Source organism: Notolabrus celidotus, chromosome 12 (assembly GCF_009762535.1).
Source record: "Notolabrus celidotus isolate fNotCel1 chromosome 12, fNotCel1.pri, whole genome shotgun sequence".
Lineage (NCBI taxonomy): Eukaryota > Metazoa > Chordata > Actinopteri > Labriformes > Labridae > Notolabrus > Notolabrus celidotus.
Genome location: NC_048283.1, coordinates 29,126,248 through 29,146,679, shown reverse-complemented (window position 1 = coordinate 29,146,679; position 20,432 = coordinate 29,126,248). Strand labels below are relative to the sequence as shown.

Here is a 20,432-nt window from a genome sequence, read left to right as displayed (position 1 = left end):
TGTACTTGTAGCTGAAAACCTGCTTGTGGTTGAATAAATGTTTTCAGTTGTAGGATTGTGACCTTCACGGGTATCATTTTTAAGAAATAAAGCAAAAAAATAAAAAAGGTTAATTTTGTTTCAACTGTAGTTACTGGATAAACCAAAGCTTACAGTTTTATTCAAACTGAACCCCATAACCTCAATACTGATCTAAATGAGAAAAAGCAAATACAGAGACTTAATTTCCTTTAGTTTAATTGATCATATTTACAAACAGTCTGAAGTGCAGTAAATCTAAAATATAATCCATATCTACTGTACATTGCATTTTGGTTTGCAAATCGTTTACAGAAGTATGAAACTACTGCTGTAAAATAACATTTCTTAGAAATTAACAAAAAGACCACAGTTTTCATGAAACAAGACAGAAGAAAATGGGAAAAACCAAACGTCTTTTCAACAACCAATGGGTCTTGTGCTTTGTGCACCTATTTTTCAAGTCACTCACATTTCTTCAGGTTAATAGACTTATTGTCTTGCCACCACTGCAGACAGCTCAACTACACATCAGAAGTCTAAAGAAGTGGGCAGAAAAAACATCCTATGGTTCAAAGTGCAAAACTGCGTTTGGCAAAGTACTGAAGCCCACCATATACATTTATACAGTTCAAACAGTCAGCCCCCCAAATATCCTGCTTTCCTATTACAATGTGTTCTCCTTTTTGTACATCCTTCTGTTCTTTCACTTATTTGACTCTTAAAAAGAGAATAAAGACCTCCCTTCTTCACACAACAACTCAAGTCATACTGCAGATCAAACGTATCACACTGTAGATTATCATCAGCACTGTACCAAGTTAAAGTACATGGTTTGTGATTCAAAACCTCCATAAACCTCATCACGTTCCCAACTCATTCAGGGTCACAAAAACAGGGAGTGTGTGAGACCTACAGTATGAGTCCCTCAAATTTAAAGTCCTTCAAAATAACATTCAGAAATGCACAGCCTTACTTATAGCGTTGCATTTGCAACTGAGAGAAGAAAACCACACAAAACATATTGACAGCAGTTCTGAGACTTGAAGAAGTGACAACAGGCAGGTTTCAGGAGGCTAGTTAAAATTGACTTTATATCATCAACAGTTGAACAATTGTGGTGCATGTGAAGGTGGAGTGTTACTTCAGACAGCTATACATTTTTAGTTTTATATATTTCAGACCCATTCTGCAATGTCCTTAAAAAATATCATCACTCTGTTCTCATGAATGACTTAATTAGAATGTAGGAGAAAGCTGACAGCCTACTTTGATACTGATCTATAAGGGTTTGATCAAATCTAAACTTGTCAAAGAAGAAAAATTTGTTACACTTTTTTTGGTATCTGTTACATGTGGAACAAAAGTTCAGTGATTATCCTACAGTGACTGTATGTCTGTCTCCACCACAGTACAAAAACCATCACATTTAATCTTCATACCAAAAAATCTCCTTCACATGACCATGAGATGTGAGACTACACACCTTCAATACTTTACAGCGATCAAATGTAAAAAGACTTGTATTGGAGGGAGTACAGTTTTACAAATTATAGGATCATGTTGTGGCCCCAGTGATCAGATTAGGTTTATTATGACAAGATACAGATACGGGCAGGCCAACGATGCCTGCCAACTGATCTGCACACACAGGCACACTGCTTGATGTGTGTATATCCACACACAAATAAAACTGCTTGTATGCATGCTTGCACACATGTATGCATGTGCATACAAGGACACTTACACATGGACAAACTATTTACTCTGCTCAGGGTTTCATTAACTTTTCCTCTGCAAAGTCCAATGTATTCACCGATGCGGTGCGCAGAGTCCATAGATTAATGAGTTCACAGAGTCTACCTCGAAAAAGGCCTCCTCTGGCCTCAATCAGGTCCCACAACCGGCAGGAGCAGTCCATTCCAGCCCAGAGGAGTGGTCTTATCAACTTAAGGCAGGTTAGGTGGTAGCTATGTGGCAGGGTTGGAGAGTTCAATCATTCATCCATTGGTTTATTTTTCCTTCCACTTGCACTCTTATTTAATCATCTGTCCTCCCGTCAAAGCTCCTCTCAATACGGCTTGGTCCACTCAGCATTGGGAGGGCTCCTGGGAGTGCAGTTTCCAATTGAGGAAGAGGAGTTGGATGTAGCAGAGTGTCCCTCCCAGAACATAGCATCACTTGGTTTGGGGGGGCTGGGGAAAGAGCGTGAGCTGTCATCCAGGGAGGCCTGGTTCAAAGGGGGCGGGGGCAGGACCACAGAGCAGGTGTCATTTCCAAGCAGCAGAGCCTCTCCTGAGCAGCTCTGGGAGGGCCAGGGTCCATTGTACCAGCAGTCCTCCCTCAGACTGTCGGGCAGCAGGGTGCCTGACGGCCCGCAGACTGGGGGGCAGGGGCGGCCAGAGCAGGAGGGCAGTGGGGGAGCACTAGGGGGGCGAGGCACTGACACCCGGGGAATGGCGTGGTGGTTGTTCTTTTCCACGTCGTCCCGGCACTGAATTGGAACTGTTGAGGCAGGCAGAGAAAGAGAGAGGGTGGGGTTAGAAGTGGAGGGAGGTAAAATGAAGGTTGGAGTCAAATAATGTCAGATGATGTGAGATTGTGCTCAGGATGTAAGTACTGGGAGCTGAAGGATTAGCAATAGGATAAACTGTAATGTATTTGTTGATAAGAACAAAAATAAATAAAAGATGTGACCAATGTTAATAATAATCTATAAGATTGATAACTGATTGAATAATGTACAGTTTATTTTGTCTTCCTCCTGAGAAGCGTTTGTAAAAACAGGTTTGATCTTGAGCTTCATCCTTGCTGCCTGTAAATCCATCTTAAGGTATAAATGAAGCCGTCTCTTCTTCCCTGCAAAAGCTGATAAGTTTTTCTTTTGTGTTTGGCACCGAGATCACACCTCTGAGCTTATTTCTCTAACATATTTACTCGTGGATTAAATTCAGAGTTCTGGAGAGATTTTAAAATTCAAAGGTGTGCACAACAAAGTCTTTTGATCCCTGACAACATAATAGGCCCCCGAGTGTAAAAACAGAGAGGTACAATCTCCCACCATGCAGCGGGCTACAAACCTTTTCAGCGAGTAAAAATCACTGCCTGTGATCCAGTAAACATCAAAATAATAATTAGGTTTTGTTCACAAGAACATTATTCCACACAGATCATATCCAGGCATAACTCAGTCGTCCTAATCTCACACACACATCACCGCTTTGCTGTCAAATCATCATCCTGAGCGAATAATAAAGTTTAAATGAGTATCTCCTCCTCATATCATCTCTCCATCCATCCCTCCGTACTACTCTTCCATGAGAGGGTCTCCCGAGTCTGGGATTTGAATAAAAGTGATTCCAAAGGAGAACATTAGGAGAATACAGATGCACAATATGACTGAATAAATACATGCCCCCCTCTCCTCCCCCCTCTTCCATTTTCTCTCCTGCTTTCCTTATTTCTCTCCATCTCTCTCATCTAAGTTACAGGATTACCCTCTTATTCAGTGGAATAAATAGGCCAAGATTTATTTTCTTGCCATATTTCGTTCTAATTTTCACCTCCTAGTCTCTTCTTCTGACACTCCAAGGGAATCAACAACAGAGGTAATCTCCCCAAGGCTCGAATACATCATCACAGAGGGAGAGGAGAGGAGGGACAGACCATTTCATGATGTCCTTTGTCAAAGTGCTTGAGTACTTGGATAATATCCACAGTCTTATCACACCCTTATACAAATTGCAACAAGGAGCAGCAGGAGAGATCTTCTCAAGAAGTAGTTCTTCTTCAGAAAAGCCGTGCTGAAGAGAGAGGCAGCAGAGAACTGCTGCTTCATTTGATGTTCGCCACAAAGTTTGAAGTAGAGCAGAAAGGCTTAAAGTCCGACGAGGATACTTAGAATTAACTTTGAATTAGAAATGTAATGAGACATGATACTCAGGTTTAAGACACTTTTTAAGACAGTTCTCATTGGCTATAAAACACTCACCATCTCTAAATATAGTTTCTAGTTTTAGATCTTAATAAGTCTTACTGTCATTAAACTTTTTCAAACTTGCAAAGTATTATGGACAGACACAGTGGACACTGTTATCTTGAGGGGACACATCCACAATTATTAAATGCACTTGCTTCTACAGTAGTTGTAAGGGAGTTGTAATCCGAGGTGCCTGCCGGGACTTGACTTTCCTTTAGATAGACTTTTTGGGGGGTTTAGTTTGAATATTTAAGGCGCTGGAAACCTTACTGGGATTAGTTGCATAAAAAAGCTTCTGCTGAGTTCTTTGTGTGAGCTGTCTGTTTGTGCTTTTTTTGATATCCAAGATTTTGATGTGCAGCTTTGGTTTAGTCGAGAATCCGTTGTAATCGCAGTATACGCTCTTTAAAAATGAACACAATCAAGTCTGTGGGTTTTGGGCGGGATGGCGGGTGGGTCTCCTTTCTCTTCTCTCAGTTCATGTACATTTTCAAGAGATTTGTTGCCACAGCTGGGATTTGTGACTGTATTTAAAAGATGACAAGCAAACATGTATATCTTTTGCTTTACCCTTTTTCCTTGAGTGGACACACTCAGTCCACTGTTTCCAAATTTTATATTGCTAAATATTTGCACTCATATCTGCACAACTGTACAGGTCTGCCATCGCTCCCATCATTTTATTACTTTATTGTTTATATTGAACTTGTTTTATTTAAGTCTCCCGTCATTATGAGTGCTACTGCAAACAAACTTTTACTCTTTTTACTCTACCTCTGTGATCATCATTGTTGCACCAAAACATATCAAGATAAATTCCTTCTATGTGTAAACCTATTTGGAAATAACCCTGGTTCTGATTATAAAAATACATATATTTTTCATAATAAATTAATTACCTAAGCCCTTAGTGTGATTTTTAGCCTGAGAGATTTAAAAACCTGAAAAAAAAGATGTTGAGTCTGCACTTACTGCATCTCAGTAGTTACCTGCCAGACCCTGTTACAGGGGAATATAAGGGATAGAGGATGCTGTCCGTGCTGAACATACTGAGGAGGTATGGAGAGGCAGAAGGGGAGTCAGGACTGCTGGGTAATCACATACACTAACACAAACATGGTACAGATGGAATGATTTGTATCCAAACATACATCATGAATGGCACAGCTCTAAGCGTGGCGATATGTCTGTGTTTGTGTGGGTGCCTCACCTTGCCTGCTCTCACTGATGAGGGGCCTGAGTTTCCTGATCAGGCCAGTTTGGTGCTTCAGCTCTGAATGAAGACGCGTGACCTCGCTGCTCAGGGACTCGTATGTCTGCTGCATGCTCCTCTCCCTGCAGAAACCGCAGCATTTCATTTTCAAACAGGATCTTGTAAGGTAAAGATCATTCATTCATGGTGTTATATTTATTTGAAAAACATTTAAATATCCTTGATGTTATAGTACTTATGCAGAGTAGATGTTTGTCCTATTGTTCATTTCTTAAACTCAAGAGGGATCATTTTCCATTACTTTGTTCTAATTCTAAGATGTGAAATCAGCACTTAAGACACTTGGCCAAACTTCCTAGGATAGTTCATCAACTAGACTTATTTAGAAATAGGCAAAAATATTCCAGAGAGACTTGTTAGTGGTGTGAAAACTGTCTATCTGTTACACAGTGTTTTCTGTTGACATATTTAATTCTGTCACTGACTGTACTGATTTAAAGCCACAGCAGATTCTCACAGGTGTTGGGGACAAACCACATAGCAGCATATGTTCACATTAACAGGGTGATTTGGAGTTTATTAAAGAGACTTGCAACACAAAATCGCAAGTACACTTATCATAAATTAATTATTGACCTAAAACAGACAAAAATAATAATAGCCAGAGCATTAGAATCCGCTACATTAAAATCCAACACCACGGTTTAAAACAAAAAAGTAAAGGAATTTTTGGCAACACCTACAAACTGTCCTCTCCACACCTTACGTGAAGATGTAAAATCTCATCAACACTTTTCCCTAACTTCCCACACCTGCCTGAAACAGCAACAACAACAACTGTGAAGAAATACAGAAGCTTTTTGTGCTGCTAAAAACTAACACCACCTTAAAACTGCTGACACGTGAAGCAATTAAAATGCACCATAAATAGAATTTTTCTCCATGAGTTGTAAGGAGATGCTTATTTACAGGAAATGATTATCCAGAAGAGTGAGTGGAGGGTGACTTCATCTGTTCTGAAACATTTTTCAGTGCAAAAGAGTGGAGGGCACATTTGAACAGTTGGGAGCGGATCATGTCTTAAGATTAGATGAGGCTATCTGCCCGATGTGGGACGTTCTGCAGAGCTGCACCCTCCTCTAGTGGCCAAACAACATAATTACAACACCAGGATGTTACACCGACATCCAGTTACACAGTATTTGTAACACAACACCAATCTTCACAGTATAATCTTTCAGATGCCATTTTTATTCCAAACTTGAAGCTCTTCACGTTACTTCTTTAGAATTATTTCAAAGGCAAACTCTTGCTAAATTATTTTAATTCTAATGTCAAACAAGATTCTGGTTTCATTTCACATCTGTCATTGTCAAGAAATGTGCTGCTGCACAGCTGCAAACATAGATCATATCAGAACTCCCAGTGTTGAGTGCACACAAAGAGCACTACAAATGCAAGCTGTCTTGTAAAAGTACAAAAACAAGCGATTAAAAAAGGCTGAGTCTGGATTCTGTAGCTTCCTGCCTCAAAGGATATTAAGTAAGTGACTTAAAGGTCAGCGAAACCCACATTTGGTAAATTCTGACTGATAAAGTGCATGAACAGGAAGCTTTAATATAAACTTCACACCTTTATTCTGATGAAGCCTATCCATAACTGAAGGATCATCTTTTCATTTAACACAGCCACGATGTTTGTTTTTATGTTAGGTTACTGAAACGAGAAGAGGGCAGGGCCCTGACTTTAAGGCCTTAGATAACAATCATATAAAACCTTTACCTGGCTGTATACTTTGCGTCACAGGACTGGTCCAAGTCTGGTCCGTTAAGGCCGTGGGGTTCCTCCTAAAACAAAGTTCAGTACAGAACAGATCAGAGGCTGTGTCTGAAGTTCATTTTCATTTCAACAAAACTCAAAACTCCTCAGCTTCCACTCATTCTCTTCTCTATGTTTTTGTTATCCTTCAGCACTGATCTTTTCTGCTGTCAAGGGGAAGCACTCCAACCTCTGCCCTCCCACATCAGTCCAACTCTTCTTCTAGTTTGATTCTTAGTGTCAGCTCATCTCACCCCACTTCTCTCCAGCAGTCGATTGTTCTCCAGTGTCACCCTCTCCAGCTCGTCCTGCAGTTTGTGGATCTTTTGCTCAGTGCCGACCCGGTCAACCTGCCAGTAGTCTTGAGGGCTGTTCAGGCTCTTCATCACTGCACAATAACAATAAAAACAAGAGTGAGACATTTTCAATATAACACATTTACCGAACTTTCAAAAAATTTAAATACTTAAAAAATACCACACTGTCGATTTCTGATTCATTTAATTAAAATATAAATGAGTGAGTTTTTGGGTAACAAAGGGAAGAACAGTTCGATACTGAGCATTACTAACAATAACATCTCATCTATGCTTTACACAGGAGTTTGAGTTTTCTCATCCACTAATCTATGCAATAAAATAAATAAGTGTTGAAATATTATAACATAGTATACAACTACAAGTACTAAAGCAAGCAAATTTTACATTTTAAAATAATATTTCTTTAAAAACAATACATTTTACCAGTAAAGGTAAATAGATGTACTATTTAAGTAATATTTATGTATTTTTTTAATATTTTACTTTCCACAAATAAAACTCTTCTAATTCAATAATCCCCTTTACAGGGTTATCATATTCTATACATTACATTACTGACATATGTTAACTGCAGTAGCCATTCGTAAACAGTGTTTAAATGCTGTAATTACGTGCTGGACCCTTTCGCAAAGTTAAACCAAAATCTAAGTGCATAAGTCGATCACAGATTTGATCCATACAGTCTTTTGATACTGAAAATTTTCTTTTGAACTTTGAGAAATAGTATTATCAAAAAATAAGTGGGATAAAAAGAAGATAATGACTCCCTGTGAAATCTAATGTCATAGAAGGTATACAAAGATAATACTCAACAAAACATCAAGTACCTAAAGACTGCTGATCATAACAGCTGTTGTTACATGTTATAGTTTACATTTTACCCAGGTAATCGTTTGTACTAGGGATGCCAATTTCAAGTATTTTCTGTGATCAATCTTTGGAAATGTTAAGGATCAATTATTAATCATAAAAAAAACATAAACGTTTTCTGTCAAAAACAATGCCAAATGCGTTTTTTTCTCCTGAATCAAATTTTCCTTCACAACACAGTGTATATAACTGACAGTATTAAATAGCTAAGGATCATATTGAGGAGTTCAAAATGTTAAACACGCTGAATATCAACGTGTGGAGCAGGCTCATAATCTCTGCGGACACTGAGTCATCAAAGTGAAGGCTCAGACAACAACATGTGCATTTACTGCAACAAGGGAACTGAACACAAACATATCTTAGACTCACAGTGTGCAGTTTCCTGTCTACTCGTTCGAGTAAGTTCTTAATCAATTAATGGACAATCGATTCATTGCTGACATCCCTAGTTTGTACCTTTGCAGAGTGTGTCAGGTGAGGCAGATGTGTAGTAATTCTTGTCTTTTGTCAGCACATGAATTGAATCACACTGCTGAGGACACGTTTGAAGGATGTTTGCTGGCCTGTTATTTGTAGTAAAAGACAACCTTGTGTGCTCTACCTGTACCTTGGCTTGTTTCCATCTCCGTCTTCAGCTGAAGCAGCTCCAGCTCTTTGGCCTGGAGCTGCTCTGTCAGCTGCCTCTCGCTCTCGCTCTTCTCCTTTTTCTGACAGAAGAAGATTATAGAAATCAGAATTTGTAAACACAAGAAAACACAAGCCTGGTGCTTCTATGTACTTTATCATAAATAATATTCCAGCAGGAGTTAGCCACAGAACAACATACAACTCCCTAAGACTTAAAAATACGCATGTTTGAAACATACTTGATCTTTGTGCCAGGTTTTAGTTGATTTGAGGAAGATTCAAATAGATTAGTACACGCACCAGTTTGTTAAGCTCCATCTGCAGGTCCTCCTTCTCTATATAGATACCTCGGTAAGCACTGAAGGCCTTGTTCACATACTGGGGACCCTCTGATGGAGGAGCATCTGGCCTGAAGAGCTACATGGGTGATACATCAAATACACAGAGAGATAATTTTATCTGAGCATCTATGATATGAAGTTACTTTCCACTCACCACATCCCATCTTGATAAGCTGTAGAGAAAAGCCTCTGCAGATAAACCCTTCCTGTTTAAATCTCTCTCTCTCTCTCTCTCTCTCTCTCTCTCTCTCTCTCTCTCTCTCTCTCTCTCTCTCTCTCTCTCTCTCTCTCTCTCTCTCTCTCTCTCTCTCTCAATCTGTTGTTTTTCGAAAAAAATCCAATTTCACAAGCCTTTTCCCCAAGTAGTGCAGCAACACATTGTTTGGCAATGCTATGCTTTTTTAGGCATAGTCTCTGTTTCAGACAGTGCAGATTTATGTCTCATTGTTTTCTAGTTTTGACTATCGGCCAACAGTATTAATGATGCTGGCATGCACACTCTCCCAAAGGCAAGTATTTTGCAGAGTGCGGTTGAATTTGCTGACTCTCTCCAAACTTTCTCTGAGTATTTTTTGTTTGTTCATAATTCTGGCGTCCTGGAAATTGGAGAAAAATCTATGTCTTATTGATCTGTGTTTTCAGCATACTCTCTCTGAAGCTCACTCTCCAGCTTTCTAGCTGTGTGTTCATTTACGTCTTTCTCCTCACACTTTATTCCCCTTTCTACTTCCTCTCTTTTAATGTCTCCTTTGTTTCCATCAATACCTTGTCCTCCAGCTGCTTAACCCTCTTCCTCAGCAAGGTATTCTCTCGCTCTGTGTCTCTCAGCCTCTTCTTGATGTCCTCATAGGCTGTGACCAAGGCGAAGTGGGAAGCGACAGATTCGTCGCCGGCACACACCGACACAGGGCTCTCGCCGGAAGCGGTGTAGGCCGTCTCATGTTTAAGAATGCAAATGTCATCGTCCACTGCCAGGGGCTCCATGCCTGCGAAGGCTTGCTCTGAAGCTGAGTGAAGACCTGCGGATGACATGAAGAGTTTCACTTTCAAAATCAGAAATGTCTTCAACTTTTGTAAGAAAACAAAATGATGAAATTTAAAAAGGTAACTTTAGATCTGACAACTTAAAGAAGCACCTACTGTCACAATGCCTTACTGCTATGACACTGTTAAGAAGCTTTGTTAATGGTTTGTGGCACATTAAGAGAATGTGTCATTCTTATTCTGTGTGAAAGATTAGGAAGGTTCAATGAAGTTTTTGTGCTTGATCCCCCTAAAATCTTTCCCCTATGAACCTCTGCTGCACAAACTGAAATGCCCCTTACGTCAATTCCTGTGAGCAGGCCACATTTTCACAAGGAAAGAGCTTTAAGGCTGTGGTTGATTTGTGATCTTACTCTCAGAGGAAACAGATTGTTGTTGCATTGTTTTGAAAACCAATCCTGTTTGTCTGTTACACAAAGTGATGAAAAGGTCTGTAAAAACACCTGAATCAAAACACTTAAAACTTGAGAAGCAGCCCTTCATATTCATTATGTTGTTTACTGGGGATAACTATAAAACCACGTTCCAGAAATGTCACAGGCTTCACAAATTAAAGACATTTTTTTAATGTTGTCCGAATATCTGAGAGGGCCCAGCGTTCGCTATGTTTGTTCCACAGTGTGTTTTGTAAGTTTAGCAGAAGGTCTGTTGCAGATTTTAGATGTGATTGCATTCCACAAATAGCATCAGGCCGTGTGTGATTAAACTCAGTTCTGCCATCATCAGGCAAACTGAACAAGTACAGTTTAATCTTCTCAACAAATTTGTCTCCATCTCCACCTAACTTCAGTCATGTGGCTCTTTGAAAACATATAAAGAACATTTCAAACAGGCATTACATTCCAATGACCATTAGGCAACTCTGAACAATAATTCAGATGAGAGTAAATATGTGAAAAAATCTATAAGTAAAATGTTATTACAGACAAATCTAACTGAGTTGATGAGATATACACTGCCTGGCTGATGTTAAGGTGCTTTTAACACCCTGTTTTAAATTCAGATTGATTCTATCAGATTAATTACACTACAAATGTATTAAAGAGGGTAAGTTGTGCATAAATGTTAACCTAAATTGTATTGTGCTAATAAACAAAACAGTAGAAGTATTATTGTCCTGACAGTCCATGGTTTGATCTGTTTTAGTGGAACACCCTGGATGGTGCAAAGGGCAGCGAGCTGCTGTGAAATGAAACTGAGACTTTGGAATGCTCTATAATTTAGACACAGATCCTTGGCTCAGTGACTTCTTGCTCAACAGCCAGGTAGATGAGAAAGCATATTCAGTTAAATGATAAATGCAAAGGTAAACTTTTCTTTGCTATATTATATTATATTATATTATATTATGTTTAATTACATTATTATCTTTGCTATATTATATCATATTACATTATCATTGTTTACTACAACTTATATGTAATATTTATATATATTTACATTCTAAATTACACAGATCATCCACTTCACAACTTCTTTGTGGACCAGAGAAACAGCGGCAGTGGACTGCTCATCTCTCTGCACTGCAGGACTGAGCGATACAGAAAATTATTCATCCCTGCAGCCATTAGGCTTCATAACTCTCTAGCCAATGGGAGATGAGCTGACAGACACCTGAATTACTTGTTTTATGTGATTTTTATAATTTTGTCTGCCAGGTACCTGAATTTCCCCCTTGGGGATGAATAAAGTGCATTCTATTCTCTCTATTCTATTCTATTCTATTCTATTCTATTCTATTCTATGTTTATTCATTATATTGCTTAATCTGTCATTACCAACCATAATCACACCATGTCAACCTGTCACTACTGAAATATTTTAATACTGCCTGTTATTACTTCTATTTAATCATTTTGTAACATTTGTTTTAATCTAAATCCCATTTGTAACATATCTAAATTGTATTCTATCTTTATTTACATATTTTTATTTTGACTTATTTTAGTTTACTAATTGGAACTTTTTCTTGATTGTACTTATGTCTGGGTTACTGCAACAACTGAATTTCCCCTCAGGATCAATAAAGTAATACCTTATCTTATCTTGACTGTTCACAGGTACAGAAATACAGAGTCTCACCCTGACCTGTAAAACAGGTCTACTTCCAAGGAATGAAGTAGTCCAGCCTAAAAGCCTGAAATGTGCTCCACACCCTTTCTGACCCTCCTGTGTTCCAGCAGCTCGGCAGCAGACAGTGCAGCTAACACTGGTTGGTGATGTCAGTGTGCAATGATGCAGCAAACACTGTGGAGCCAAGTTTTAAACACAGAAGGCCTAAGCTTTTAGAGAAATAAGTTTCAGCAGACTGAGACCAACGGGCTGGTTGATCTCTAACATAGATATAATCTTAGAAAAACACTTTGCTGACTGCAAAGCGTGATTCCAGTAAAAGATATGAAATCGAAAGTCACCCCCCGAGAAGTGATCAAAACGAAAGTCAACTTGAGTCCAAAACAAGACACGAAGAGCGACGTCATGTCTAGCTCAATGCTCTAAATAACCTCACAAAATCTAACAGCTAGCATGATTACAAACACAACGAAGGGGATACATTTTATTCACATGAACAGGAGAGATCAGCTATGATCTGTATGTAAACAATCAATGAATCTCGTTTCCACTGAACGCTGCTAACGTTATGGTGTTAGCTTCCGGAGATCATTTATCACCTACAACACACACTAATGGGACGATCAAAAACAGGTATCAGGAGTGATTACATAACTGTTAGACAATAACAAACATAAACATAACATATGCACCAATATCTTTACAATGTTTACAATGATCGATCTGTTTAGGTGATCACAGTTAGCCAGCGCTAAGCTAACGTCTCCTGGCTATGTGTTGCTAGGTGAAGCAAAGGCAGTGGATTATTTTCACCCTCCACTTTCACTAACCGTGTTAGATGCTGTCCTCAATAATGTGACTGCTGGCAGGACGATACAATCATTTGTTCCGAGTGAAAGAAGACATTTTTATCGGAGGAAAACAAAGAGACGAGGCTAGCCGCTCACACCGTGTCAGAACTGACAGGTGAGGAAACAAAAACTTCCGGGAGTCACTCCACTGACAAAGTCTTTTCAAAATAAAGGCACCGAATTATAAATGAACTGAAATAAACTCTAATAGATCATGCAGTAATGAGGTAGAAACAATACAAACTCGTTTTTTGTTAAATCGCCTTAAGGTTTAGTCTCCTGGATTAAAAAAAACAGCTGAGTAAAATAATTTTAGCTTGTAAAGAAAATAGCAGTCTTGACACAACCTGCTACTTCAGTAATAAATGATTGCTGGGAGTACTATTCACAGCCGTGAAGGTAAAGGATTTTGATGGAATATCAATTCAATGGCAGAAGAATTTGGTATTTGTAGGTTAGAGTTTGGACCAAATGTTGCTTGGAGTAGGGTTCCTCCATGGGTATTCCCTACACCTAATGTGGACTTACAGTTTTGTGAAGCAGAAGCAGGTATGGACTAAACGCAATGTGGTTAGCATTGGAAATTTAGTTAGTGAGTATTTGAAAAATACCTGCTATAATAGAATACATAGACTTGGTATTTCTGTGCAGTTTGGCTGCGTACCCGCTCATATAGGTGAAACAGTAAAGCCAGTTTTAAAAGACTCGTTAAGGAACACCTGAATAATAACTCTAACATTACAAATTTTAATGAATTTTAGTAAACATCCTGTTTTGTTTTTTTATTTATTTTATTGCATCTTTGAAGAATTTTAATTTTTTATATTTTATGTTTGTAGCATTTTCAGTTTTCAGTTTTTCTACATTGTGTTTTTAGCATTTTTCAGTTGTTGTATCTTACATTTGTAGTACTGTATATTCAGTTGTTGTATTTCATGTTTGTAGCATGTTTCTGTTTTTGGATTTCATGTCTTTTTTTTGTCAATTTTTTGTTTTGAATTTTATGTATATTTTGTATGTTATGTTTTGTTTTATGTGGACCCTAGGAACAGTAGCTGCTGCGTTAGTGACAGCTAATGGGGATCTGAATAAAGAATAAAGAATATAGGTGTAAAGGGTAACGAGAGAGCATATGAGGTTGCTAAAAGAGCTTTGAAATGAAATGATGAAAATGTCCTGAAAGTTCCCTTTGGAAAAGAAGAGGCCAAGTCTCTGATAAGGAGGGAAGTAAGGGTTGTGTGGCAGAAAAGGTGGGATGAGAATACCAAGGTAGGCATTTCTATAGCATCCAGAATTCCATTGATGTGACTGATTTTAAAGGGAGTAATAGGAATAGGAGAGAGGAGGTGATGATTGCCAGATTAAGATTGGGTCATACAGGATTGAAATCGACTCTATACTTAATGGCCAAATGTTTCTCAGTGAACTGTGATGTGTGTAATGTTGAGGAGAATGTGAAACATGGAGTGTATAAAATATGGCGTACAGAGGAGGGGATTACGTGGTAGAGTATTTGGGCTGGAGCGGAGTTGGAGTAGTGATGGGATGGGAGAATGCTGTAGGGCTCTTTTAGTTTATCTGAAAGAAACAGGTTTGCATCGTGTGATATGATTCATGTGTGATATGATTTATGTAGTTATTTGTTTAATTAATTTGATGTATTTATTTTGATTAGTTATTGATTTTTTATTATTCTTTTTTTCTCTTTATTATTACTAACACTCTGCAGTCACACACTCCGGTGCAGTAGGGGGCGGTATGCACCTTTTTAAGTTGGTTGCGATCCGCCATGAAATCGATAGAAGAAGAAGAAGTTGGAAAAATTAACTGAAATAAACTTGTGACGAAAAAGTATGTGCACTAATGAGGTAGAAACAAAACAAACTCGTTTTTAGTTAAATCACCTGAAGATTTAGTCTCCTGGTTAAAAAAAACAGTTGTGTAAAGTAATGTACAGTGTACTTTAGCTTGTAAAGAAATGACTGAGAGTCTTCTGTGAGGGCCTCAGGTTTGTAAAGATTTGAATGATAGAGTAGGGCAGTGTGGGAGGCCAGAGATACACATTAGCTTGCAGTATTTCATAAAGCTATTTCAGTGGAGAAAATAACACTAATTACAGGTAACACATTAAAAATGAAGAAACGAAAAATACCATAAAAGGACTTCTTATATGACTGACTATGGGAAAATCGCTTGTGCATTATACACACCAAAGTGACGCAGGATACTTTGAAAGAGTTGCTCATCAACAGTCAGGTACACTAACTATCAACTACCACTGTAACAAAAAAACAGCTGTATTTCCTTTATTGTTGAGTAGATAAATCAGAAAAATCCACTTTTGACGCCGACTGTGTTCATTTTTGTCACAGTCAACTAGCAGGTAAAGGATGTATGTTAGCCGAGTTTCAGCTAGCTAGCTTACTAGCTGCCACAGCAAGATCTATCTCACTCAGTCGACACACTTTGTTAGTGGTTTCACCTTTATCACTTCAGCTTACTCCTTCATTTTCTTTGTTAATACTCTACCCTGACCTAACTCTGACCTTACACTGTGATGTCTTCTTTTGTCTTTACAGCAAGACGATTAAGAAGTCAGACTGCTTGGAAAGTGGCTTGCTTACCTGCTGCTGAATCTGGAGAGTGATATCAGTTTCTTTGGTTCTACAGGTGATTCCTGAAAAACAGGTAAAAAAGAATGCTTTGAGATATTGTCAACCCTTTGAAATGTTTTGATTGTTGAAAGGAGATAGTTAGAAACAGAACATCCATGTCACTTCAAATTCCTACTGAAAGAGAGCAGAAGTTTGCACTCAGGTTTTATTCTGAGGTGGAATTAAATAATTATGATGGACCCCAGTGGGACTGGTTCAATCGATTAGCCTATTATAGAATCTTTAATTAGGCAAACTGTTTTCTGTCACAAGTTGACTTCCAAATCGCTGTGCCATTTTGCCTGAAAACACTGGAATTAATATATTTTGTCAATCAATATTTGTTTGAATAGCAGTGGACCCATTCTGGTTATTTTGACACGTTAATTTTATTTTTTGTGAGTCTCGAAAGCAGATAGTGAATGTAAAATGTGCGGTTTGATATCTGACTGCGTGAAACATTCACTGTGAAATGTCTGTAAATTGGTTGTGTTGAATGCAAGGAATAATTATTAACACTCCTGATTTGCAGTCAGACACATTGAAACAGCAAGAGTTTCATCCAAATAAAATCATTTTGACAAATTTACTAATACAGGAAACTTACATGTCATCCATTAATAACATTTAATGCGAAAAGCAGGCTTAGTGTTTTTGTGCATGTTATGATGATAAACTAGCTTTTAACCAAGCCAGATCTCAGTCTCCGAATTTCCTGCCAATTCTTAGAGAACTCTTCTTCTAGACCTGATCTTCACAACACTCCAACATTGTTATATAATATGCAGGTTTAAATTCCTCATGTAAATAGTTTCAAAGTGTTATCCAACTACAACCCCAATGCCAAAAAAGTCAGGGGGCTGTGTAACATGTTGATAAAAACCCATGACACTGTCTGGATGGCAGCATGTGTTGCTCCAAAACCTGTATGTATTGTTTAGCATTAATAGTGCCTTCCCAAGGACTATATTATTGATCAAATGAACTACTTATAAAATATGCATTTTGTATTATTAAGTATCGTCTAATATTTCTTTGATGTGTTGTATTGTTTGATTTAAAGGCATCAGGAGTAAAAAGCGTGACAAACAGACCATCGTCTTTGGCTGTGGGAAAAACTGTGAAGCTGAGACATGACATGTGAAGAGGAGGCTGTGATAAGCATCTCAAAGACCCATGAGTGTAAGTCAAACACAGGCACATATCAGTACCCTGGAAAGTTTTATGTGGATGGTAGAGATGGTGTCTAATACTGTTTTTTTTCATTTGTCAATGCAGTGTTGTTAAAGGCTCAGCTGCTCATGAGAGACATAGAGGAGCTGCAGGACTCTAATGCATCAACAGACTCCTCCAACCAAACACAGGTGAGAATCAAAATCTGAATCCACATCAGGTATTTTTCCCTTTCTTTTTATGGATTTTTAGGCAAAGATGAAACAAAAAACTAGACAAACATTAAGGACATAATGGAAATAAATAAGCAGATAATAATAAAAGAAAGATGCTATAACGCTGACAGTAATTGAGGTGGGGAAATTTACAGCACAAATATTAGAGTCATGCAGTCATACAAAACGAGAAAGAATAAAAAAGACAAAGAACAAACAAAACAAAACGTAGGCATCAGCATGTTTAGTGTCATCTGAGTTCAAGCGCAATGCGAGGTGTCTTGAGAGGGAGGTATGTTGGAAGAGGTCGTCCATTTGTCCAAAAGGGGCTTCCATATTTTCATGAAAGTGTTTTCTCTGTGAGCCAATTTGTATCGCAATCTTTCCAAATGCAAAACATTCCCCAAATCTTTGAACCATTGCTGAAATGAAGGACTTCTTCTGACTTCCACATTTGTGAAATAAGGCGTTTAGCCAACAATGTACATAAGGAAATAGATTGCCCAAAATATTAATCTATGGAGGGGTTTGTGTCTACTGAACCAAAGATAGCAAGCAGTGGGTCTGGAGTAATAGTTGAATTCAATGCTCTTGATATATTATCAAACACAAGGGTCCAGAAGGAGGCTAATTTAGGGCAAGACCAAAACTGATGGGCAAGTGTTCCAGCCACATCAGGTTTAATGATGTGTTGGTTACATGAATGCAGAAGTTGTCATGGTCTTTTGATGATAAGCAATAAGCAAAGAGTAGAGTAGAGTCAGTAAGAGAGAAAAATAGGCTAATGATAAACAGTAGTATTCCTACTTTTAAGGAACTTGATTAGAATATGATGAAAATACAAGATTACATTTAAGACATGCTTAGCTCCTACTTGACACCAACACACTGAGGCAGCCATCTGGTCTGCCTTTTTGGTCTCAGCACAGGAGCAGGTTTGTGATGACTTTGACAACCACAAAGAACAATTTGACTATGAGCAATGGCACAACATTTCCATAACTCTACTTTTCTTTAATCTTAACCACACCAGCTTTGGGGAGCTCATTCGTCCACCTCATTGCATGAGGCTTCTCCTCTTCTTTCCTGCTGACACTGCAGCTGTTCTGTTATAGATTAACCAGAGAGGTGTATCCTTGTAAGTAATGTCAACCTGTCTTTAAAGCACATAATGAAACAGATAGGACTATTACACTCACTCAATACTGAGGTCACGAGTGGTCATGTGACAACAGTTCTTACCGTTGTGTAGCAACACAGTTAATTTGCCCTTTTAGCTGCAGAGCACTTGCTAGAGATGTAGCCTGAATTGCCATCGATGAAGTGGTCAGTTGACACAGAGTCAACGTAACTATTTTATTATCTGATTCTCACTGCACACCAGGCAACACCTCTCAGATTCTATAACATGGGCTTCCATCAAAGTGATTAAGGGACTAACAGCATTAAGCATTCAATTCTCTAGATGTATTTTGTGAAGTACCTGAAGGGCCAGCAAATGACTTTCACCCCAAACATTAGGTCAGAGAGGAGATAAATGTATTAACTTTAAAGAAGAACATGCCTCTAACACACAGGGCTTTGATTTAGGAGCTGATATTTTTCTGTCACTTGATTTACAACAGTCTTGATGGCTCCGTTGATTTAATCCTCACTTGTCGCCATATTTCCTCGAATGCTGGCGGAGGCCCAGTTGGATGACACTTCCGATTCAGTCCCATCTACAGAGGCAGGGATTCGCTCAGTTCTGTAGGTCTGAGACCTTGCTAGCAAAGTAATTGAACAAGAGGACTGTCTTTAAATTGCTTTTCTTTTAATCAGAATCTGAATCAGAAATACTTAATTTATCTCACAGGGGGAAATCCAGTCATTACTGTTGCTCTTTACACAATAAGTTATACAAATACAATAATAAGCTCTGTAGAAAAGAAATAAACTGTTGAAGTCTACGGAGATCAGGAAGAGGGCACTCTGGTGATCTGTCTGGAGTCTGGCCATGGCAGCGTTGAGAACTTTGGACACTGTAGTCGTGTTGGCAGAGGGGGGATGTAAACAGCTACCAGTATGACATGTGAGATCTCCCTGTGCAGACAATATGGTTGGAGGCACTTTCTGTGCTATCCCGGTCTGCCCGAACACTGGAAGCCAACAATGGAGATGTTGTGGTTGGGAATATCCTGATGCAGCAACGTTTCCGTGAAGCACACCATGCTACACTTCTCCTAGTCTTGTTAGCTCGTCCATCTTATTAGCCAGAGGTCTCACGTTGCCCATGATGAGAGAGGAGAGACACGGCTTCTATCTCCTCTCCATAAACCTCCGTCTTCTTATACCAGCTCTCCTCCTCATAGCTCTATGCCTCCTGTGCCTCAATGCGTCCTAAATCTCCAGAGTTCTGCAGGAATATCCAGTCAATATACTTGCACACACTTTTACACATATAAACCCAGGTGCCGTTTCCTCTGTGTATGGCAGAAGCTGCACAGGGTCATTTTAACAATGATAGATGTACAAGTGACCTTGTTTATTTGATGTGCTCAGGCATGCCGTGCACAGCATGGTCTACTGTACATGACGTGTTGTTGTAACAAATTCAGCAGGAGCATCAAGCCAGCACAGAGCTGGACGAGGAGACCTTGGTCATTGATGGCTTCTGGTTTGAGAGTGCTGCCAGCAGGGAGGACCTGAGGAGGCTGAGTTCACAGGCTGCCGGTGCAGGAGGACGTGAGGGATGACGCATGACTGATGGCTACTTCAGTGATTCCAGTGCACAAGGCCAACAAGGTGAAACGACTGACAGAGGTAACAGTGGCAGACAGAGAGCTAACATATGACAAATGATGGCGATGGGGACGCGACTGACATGTTTCGCTCTGAACAACAGCGCGGTGACACTCTGTTTTCTATATGACATGTTTAGAGATGGATGTTTCACTTGTGTTTGACATGATTTGTTCACCAGCTTGTTTTTAAGATGTTCTTTACTCAAGTGTTTTAGAATAGGGACATGTAGTTTATTTTAAGTGTTGTTTTCATTATTGAGCTAAAAAAGCTTCCTGGAGGAAAGATAAGAGATAGTCAGAATGTCATCGTTTGGGATACTAGTTAAGTGTTTGCATTATTTATTTAGCTTCTTGTCCAACCAAACATGGACTGCAGTTGCATTAGTGTAATCTGTTACGGTTTGTACCATACACTTATATCTGTTTTATTTCATTAGAGTTGTTTCCTTA

General features: G+C 38.9%; 1 protein-coding gene across 4 annotated transcripts; it reads right to left on the bottom strand.

Moving 5' to 3' along the window:
- Nucleotides 1–223: 223 nt before the first annotated feature.
- azi2 (5-azacytidine induced 2) lies at nt 224–15,935 on the bottom strand. 4 transcript variants are annotated; one of them, XM_034698802.1, is made up of 8 exons: nt 15,782–15,935; nt 9,955–10,208; nt 9,149–9,265; nt 8,823–8,928; nt 7,283–7,416; nt 6,993–7,057; nt 5,208–5,332; nt 224–2,523 (listed from the first exon to the last, which is right to left on the bottom strand). In XM_034698802.1, the coding sequence occupies exons 2-8, from the start codon at nt 10,171–10,173 to the stop codon at nt 2,090–2,092; spliced, it is 1,200 nt and encodes a 399-aa protein (XP_034554693.1). In that variant the 5' UTR covers nt 10,174–10,208; nt 15,782–15,935; the 3' UTR covers nt 224–2,089. The 4 variants fall into 4 exon arrangements, with proteins under 4 accessions (XP_034554693.1, XP_034554692.1, XP_034554695.1 ...); XM_034698801.1 differs by lacking the exon at nt 15,782–15,935 and adding an exon at nt 13,137–13,322; XM_034698804.1 differs by lacking the exon at nt 15,782–15,935 and adding an exon at nt 13,137–13,321 and having other exon boundaries at nt 8,829–8,928.
- Between the last annotated feature and the right edge of the window lie 4,497 nt (nt 15,936–20,432).